The 6,910-nt window shown below is 37.5% G+C and overlaps 2 protein-coding genes across 2 annotated transcripts; one reads left to right on the top strand and one right to left on the bottom strand.

Annotated features, from left to right (window-relative positions):
- Positions 1-303: 303 nt before the first annotated feature.
- Positions 304-2,969, top strand: LOC107614128 (enoyl-[acyl-carrier-protein] reductase, mitochondrial). Its single transcript, XM_016316353.3, has 8 exons — positions 304-830; positions 1,184-1,327; positions 1,437-1,539; positions 1,719-1,818; positions 2,007-2,083; positions 2,188-2,266; positions 2,462-2,580; positions 2,676-2,969. Exons 1-8 carry the CDS (start codon positions 404-406, stop codon positions 2,767-2,769), a joined length of 1,143 nt encoding a protein of 380 aa, XP_016171839.1. The 5' UTR covers positions 304-403; the 3' UTR covers positions 2,770-2,969.
- Positions 2,970-3,190: 221 nt separating this feature from the next.
- On the bottom strand, positions 3,191-6,587 carry LOC148553257 (mitochondrial hydrolase YKR070W-like). The gene is made up of 12 exons (XM_088493992.1): positions 6,430-6,587; positions 6,229-6,332; positions 6,075-6,110; positions 5,855-5,928; positions 5,602-5,642; positions 5,395-5,466; positions 5,087-5,273; positions 4,393-4,488; positions 4,215-4,282; positions 3,881-4,082; positions 3,709-3,792; positions 3,191-3,449 (listed from the first exon to the last, which is right to left on the bottom strand). Exons 1-12 carry the CDS (start codon positions 6,546-6,548, stop codon positions 3,387-3,389), a joined length of 1,146 nt encoding a protein of 381 aa, XP_088350118.1. The 5' UTR covers positions 6,549-6,587; the 3' UTR covers positions 3,191-3,386.
- Positions 6,588-6,910: the final 323 nt, after the last annotated feature.

The raw sequence follows: 6,910 nt of genomic DNA, 5'->3' as shown, positions 1-6,910 counted from the left end.
ATATGTATAACCAATTATTTATCTTTTCTCTCTTTTTGGGTAAGCCATTGGATTTTTTTTTTTTTCAAGTCCAATGAAATAGACCATACTTGTTTTCTTCGTTCTTTTTGGTCATCAAATTAATTTCTTCTTCAGTGCCACAATCGATATTTCTCGAAATAACTAGTGGGCTTATGGCTTGTGAATGGATTCAGGCCCAAATACAGGTCCAGCCCAACATTACCGAAAGCAACACAACATCCAAGCAACGACGTCGTTTCGAACAAGTTGTTACGACTGTGGTGTTAGTTATTTTTTAACTCAGCTGGAACGTGGAAGGCTGGAAGCTACAAGCAGAATCGCCAAGAGCTACCATAACCCAAAAAAAAAGAAGGTTCGAGAACAAATAAAACGAATACAAGAAATGTTGCGATCGTTGGTTGCAAAACCTCACAGTTCCCAATGCTTTATCTTCAACCTCTCGCAGAAGTTACTTCACGGAAACGGCGCAGCTCAATTCCGAGCAACGCGCGCATTCACGCCGCGTTCAGTTGCCGGGGTGTCGCCGCCGTCGAAGGCGATCGTGTACGAGGAGCACGGGCAACCCGACGCGGTGACGAAGCTGGTGGAGTTTCCAGGTGTGGAAGTGAAGGAGAATGATGTGTGCGTGAAGATGCTGTGTGCTCCCATAAACCCTTCCGACATTAACAGAATACAAGGCGTGTATCCCGTCAGGCCAGAGCTACCCGCAGTTGGTGGCTACGAAGGCGTCGGAGAGGTTTACTCCGTCGGCTCTGCCGTCACTTCTCTCTCTCCTGGTGACTGGGTCATTCCTTCTCCACCGTCCTTCGGTGCGGTCTTTTCTTTCTCCTTTCCTCAATTTTAATTCACTTGCATTTTTTCTGTTTTGGAAATTTATGAGTTTTTAGTTTTGGTTCATTTTCAATTTTATGCTGTCTTGCGTATTTTGGTTCAAGTGACTTGACACTGGTTATTCTTATGTAACCTCTTGAATTTGAGTACCTAATTTATTTATCTGAATATTTTTACTGGAACGTTTAATTTTTATGAAGAAAGTTTTTGTGGTATTTCAATGGGAATGGAGTAATTGGTGAAATTCGCTTTTATGCTTCCTTCATTACTTATCAGTTATCATATTGTTTCTAAGAAAACTTTTGATTGTATGTTATTTTGGGTTTGACAGGGACATGGCAGACATACATTGTGAAAGATCAGAGTGTATGGCACAAGATAGACAAGGGCGTGCCTATGGAATATTCTGCTACCATCACTGTTAATCCCTTGACTGCTTTTCTCATGCTTGAAGACGGTGTTACTTTGAGCTCAGGCACTGCTCTTTCTGCAATTCCTATATTATATATAATTTTATTCTGTGTGTTTCATTAATTGATATTTATTTGTGCCTGTTTAAACTTTGTGATTCTGGATATGAACAGGGGATGCAATTGTGCAAAATGGGGCTACCAGCATGGTTGGGCAGTGCGTCATTCAGCTTGCAAAATCACGCGGTATTCGCAGCATAAATATTATAAGGGACAGGTGCTCATTTGAAGGTTCATTGCAACTTTCTGAGCTTCTGAATTGTTATTATAGATGACACTTTGCTTTTATAGTGAAAGCTTGTCCCTCTTTTTATCCATAATAAATAGTAGATAACACTGAACACTTTCTTGCTCCCTTGTGAAGATATTCTTACATTTCAAATCTTTCTACTACAGGGCTGGGGTTGATGAAGTGAAAGAAACTCTTAAGAATTTGGGTGCTGATCACGTTTTCACTGAGAATGAATTGGAAGTGAAGAATGTAAAGAGTTTCTTGGTATATATCATTACTCCTGATGGATTTGATCTTTATCTTTATTTTTGATGATTAGCCTTCACGGGGATGCTAAGGAAGCTGACAAAACTTATTTTTCTTTACTGTTGCAAGAAAAAAAAAATGATTTTTGAAGAATTGTTATCTGTATTGATTTCAAATCAACTTATTGTGTCAAATTGACATGCTAGAATGATATACCTGAACCTGCACTAGGATTCAACTGTGTTGGTGGCAATGCTGCTTCTCTGGTTCTCAAATTTTTGAGGTATGACGTGTCAGACTTGAGATGTTGGATAAAGACTGGGTTGGCCTAGAAACTCTGTTTTGACTGTACATCATTTTTCATTTTATTCCAATAATTTTATGCAGACAAGGAGGAACTATGGTGACTTATGGTGGAATGTCTAAAAGGCCTGTTACTGTCCCCACCTCAGCCTTCATATTTAAGGTATGGCAGGAACTTTTGATCATTGCCTGCGTGCCCTAAATAATGACCATGAGCCAAGGAATCCCATGTATCATGACTTATTTGTGGCGAATTTCTTTCAAATGCCATGTGCCTATCTACTTACTAGCATAGCACACTGCTCGTTTATTAACTTTAACAATGATCTGGAATCTGAAAAACAAATCATATTTGCAGGAACTTTCCTTGAGGGGGTTCTGGCTGCAGAAATGGTTGAGCACAGAGAAAGCTGTAGAGAGCAGAAGAATGATAGACAAGCTTTTGGGTCTTGTACATGAGGGCAAGTTAAAATACAAGTAAGCCTTCTATCTTTAATGGGGAAAACACATTTATACTTCTCACTCAGTTGATTGACCAATTTCATTCGCTGGTCACCTTGTTTACTTTGCAGCATGGAGCTGGCTCCTTTTAGTGATTTTAATACATCATTGGATAAGGCTCTTGGAAAACTTGGGAGCCAACCTAAACAAGTGATCAAATTCTAAACGTCGGATTTTTGGAGAGGGAGTTTGCATTTGTCTCTTATCTGTCAAGTATCAACCCAAATCTTTGTAGAACCTCATTTGTATACTACGTGGATATAGTTATCTAAATAATACGTTGTCTTTAGTCAGTGTATCGTGTCTGTTTTTCATGCTTGATGCAACCAATATAGAAATTCTAATTCAAGCCCGATTACGTAAAACTGATGTGTGCTATTTTTTTATTCGCGAACTACTGTTTGGCTCCTAAATGATTTTATTGTCGTATGTAACTTTTTCTATTGATGCACTAAACCAATGTCATTATGAAATTACGTATAAAACTGAAAAACCTAAAAGCAAATAAATTGAAAGGAAATGTTTTTTATCTCTCGCAGCATATGTGACCGTGTAAACAAATAATTCAAACACGGGGCAGGGCAGGTAAAAAATAAATAATTTTTTTCCAATGAAATATGAAGTAACTAATGCTTCAAATAAATGGCAGAGCAAGCCATACAAATTATTGTATTTTTTGGTGACAAATATTATTAAGCTATGATTGATCATAGAATCACCAATGAACTCTAAAATATTATCTTTGAGCTCGAAAAATTCAGGGACCTTAAAGTTGATGAAACCTACGAATCTTTGCATTCTTTGGTCAGAATGTAGTCCACTGCCTCTTCTACACTGTCAACAACCTGCAGAAGCGAAATTCTATTATAAATAATACTCACCCCAAAGTAGTGGCAGCCATGGCCATGAAATAAACTATTGTTTATCCTTTACAGTGCATCTAAATCAAATTGCTTATCCATTTAGTTTTAAGCAGGCTGCCTACTTCTTGTTACCATCTATGCATCTAGTGTAGAAGAGAAAACATGTGTTTCTCCAAAAAAAAATAAAAAAAGTAAAATACAAAACATAAGCCCGTATCTAAGAAGAGCATGAAGGAGTTACCAGATCCGCTGGGAATTTGTGATGATTTTCCTTCCCCTTGAATACTCCAGTTCTCGTGAGAATAGAAAACCAAGGATGGCCAGTCTGAAATGCATAGTTTCATTCATAGCATCATTTGTTTGCATATAGCTTTATGTATTATACTAGTGAAGTCTAACTTCGACAGACATACCTGTCGTGCACCCCTAATGTCAACTGCAGGATTATCTCCAATCATGTAAAGTGTTTTAAAATGTTGAGCATTGTTATGATTTTTAGCAGGGACATCATTGTAAAACAGCGGAACAAGTTGTCGTAACACAATCTCTGCATTCTGGAATACAGATGGATTAGGTTTGCCAAAACTTGTGTAATCCAGAGGTTGAGAGTGAATACTGCATACAAAGCTTTCCATGGTTAGAATTGGAGACATTATCATGGAACTAGATAAAATTGACCATAGTCTTGGTTGTCTGCTTAAAAGCTTCTTCATCAACATTCAACAGTAAGATAATTGGCAGTCTTACCTATTGAAGATGGATTCTAATGCAATCCTGAAAGCTCCCATTCCCAGACGTTCAGAAGGAAATGCAGTCTACCTTTTGTGGGACCTTGTCAGTGATCATAGTACTATATAATACTTCAACAGGATTCCACATAATCTCTATCTATCTGCAAAATTATCTGTAGCAAACATCAACCAACCTGGTATTCAAGGTCATCATTTGCAAAATATAGACTTGGTTGTGGTCCAGTATTTCTTCCGGGCAGGCCTCCTGTTTTTAATATGTCGCATAGAACCTAGATGAGAAGTCTTGGTTAGTAACCGTCTCACCGATCTACCAATTCCATTAAAATATCAAATCAAAGAACTTTAAAAATCCTAAAGTAGAGATTGTTTATTTGTTTTCATTTCGAGGAAAGACAAACTAAGCAATTATTCAAGTATATGATTTCTAAAACTATTAACGCTGACAACAGCTTAAGAGTATCAATGTTAAACCGAGTTGAATGTACTCATTTACGATCTTTAGCATTTCCTGTTTAGCTATGAAGTGCAAACAAAGTGATGGCCTATGGGTTGCCCAAACACAAATACCACCTTCATTTACTCACACATAATGGCCATGAGCCCAGAACCACCTAGTAGGTAACAACAAACCCCATAAGATACCAAAATCACTTTATATTTATAAACCAATTATGTTGTTTCATGTCATTTGCAAATCACACTGCTTTGTAAAAATGAAATGGTTGCACGATGGTTAAACTTTCCATTAACTTTTTATGTTTATAGACTTATAGTAAAAGCTATTTAATTAATTTATTATTCTTCATAAACTGTGATTCAAATTTTATACAAATAATTCACATGGATCAGACACAAAATCATTGTAACCTGTATGTCCCTGCTCCAATCAACAGGGTCACTAACTATGAATGCTGCTTGAACCCTTTCAGAGAAGACATCATTCCTTGGAGTGCTCTCATTAACCTTTATATTCTTGGTAGTCCATTTCTTGTATGGGGCCAATGGATCAATATGTTCAAAGCATGATGCATATTCATCAATTGTAAGAACATTTCTGAAGGAGAAAAAGTAAATTAGGAGAAAAAAAATAATCAGGCATTATAGATGCAAATTGCTTAACAGTTCCATGAAATATCAGACTGAGACAAAGCAAACCAATCATCTAAGAAACTTACTTAAAGCCATATTCAGACATCACTGCAGCAGGTTCCCCTTTTCCCGCAGCAACAACAAGCTCATTCTCAAATCTGTAAATTGAAATTTCTATGATGATAAATCTAACAATAAGAGTAGGACTGATGGCCCCAAACTGTATATTAACCACCTTACTGGTTCCACCGTAGTTTATTCATTTCTGCCAACAGATGATGTAATATACATACCTGCTAGCCAATTGCCTAAATGGTGAATGACCCTGTAAAACCTGCACATTGATCACATTTATATCTGTTCAGGCCACAAACCCTTCGCACATTCGAAAGAGAACTCAATGCTAAAGCACAAAAAGGCATTCGCTGGTATTTTCAGAGAGACATCTACATACAGAAAAAACAGACCAGAAAATAGCACAATACAAGGCATGAGGAAGAATGGTTGGTTATGGTTAATAAAAACACTGCAGATTTCCTAAAATACCTGTGCAGGTGAGATGTTTATACCCAATATTTGACTCAGCTCAGAGGCCCTTTTAGCTTCAGGAAAACCACCACCTGCATGAAACATAAAACTAATATCACAATAAAAGTGGCATATCAAAATTCCCACGTACCTGAAATTCAGAAACTAACAACACACAGCAAGAACGCACTATGACACAACTTCAAACATATGGCATAAAATCAGAAAGAGAACTCACCATTGGTAAGGAAGACATAAGGGACTCTGAGTCTACCTGAAAACAAAAATCAGATCAACAAAATTCATCACTCCTTAAAGGCTTAAATGCCGGATAAGAAATGAATACAGAAATTTAATTACTCTAATTATTAACTATTTGTTATTATAGTTACCAGTGGAATCGTATAATCTTCTTAGCGCTGCCGGAGAACCGCCGACCGGGGAGTTTCCGAGGAGAATGACTCCATCGATGTCGAACGCAATGCCAAAGGAAGGGCTAATACAGCAACAACATCGTTACCGAACTCAAATCCGAAAACTGAAGAATTCAAAAAGATATAAATGAGAAATAGAAGGTTTCAGTTTTGACGAACCGTTGTTGCGATGGCGAAGAGAGCTGAGAAAATGAGCGAGAAGGTGCTAGAGACGAGAACGTAGTTCGCTTCCTCACTTCGCTCTGCAATGCTTTCCTGAAGAGATGGAACCTCGCCATCGTTGATTCGTTTCTGTGTTTTCCGATCACCAGAGTGAACTACCCTGAGCTCAAGTTAGTTACCAGAAAACCACCGAATCATAACGGGTTCCCCAAGATTGGGCTTAGCCCATATAGGAGCCCAATATGAAAATCTCATATCTAGCCCACAACACCAATTCCTTCTTTGGGCTAAAAAGCTTACCAATTCATTTCACTGTTGTTCAAAAAATATTTAAGCGTGGGAATATACACGACCAAAAAAAAGCGTGGGAATATAGAATTCTATCTTCTAGATAGAGGCTTTTTTTAGTGTATATGAAGTATTTTTGTTAAATTAGTGTTTTAATTAGGGGAAATTGAAAAAATTATCATAATTTAGG

Source organism: Arachis ipaensis, chromosome B7, assembly GCF_059453495.1.
Source record: "Arachis ipaensis isolate K30076 ecotype BB chromosome B7, ASM5945349v1, whole genome shotgun sequence".
Taxonomy (NCBI): domain Eukaryota; kingdom Viridiplantae; phylum Streptophyta; class Magnoliopsida; order Fabales; family Fabaceae; genus Arachis; species Arachis ipaensis.
This window is presented reverse-complemented; position numbering and strand designations above follow the sequence as displayed.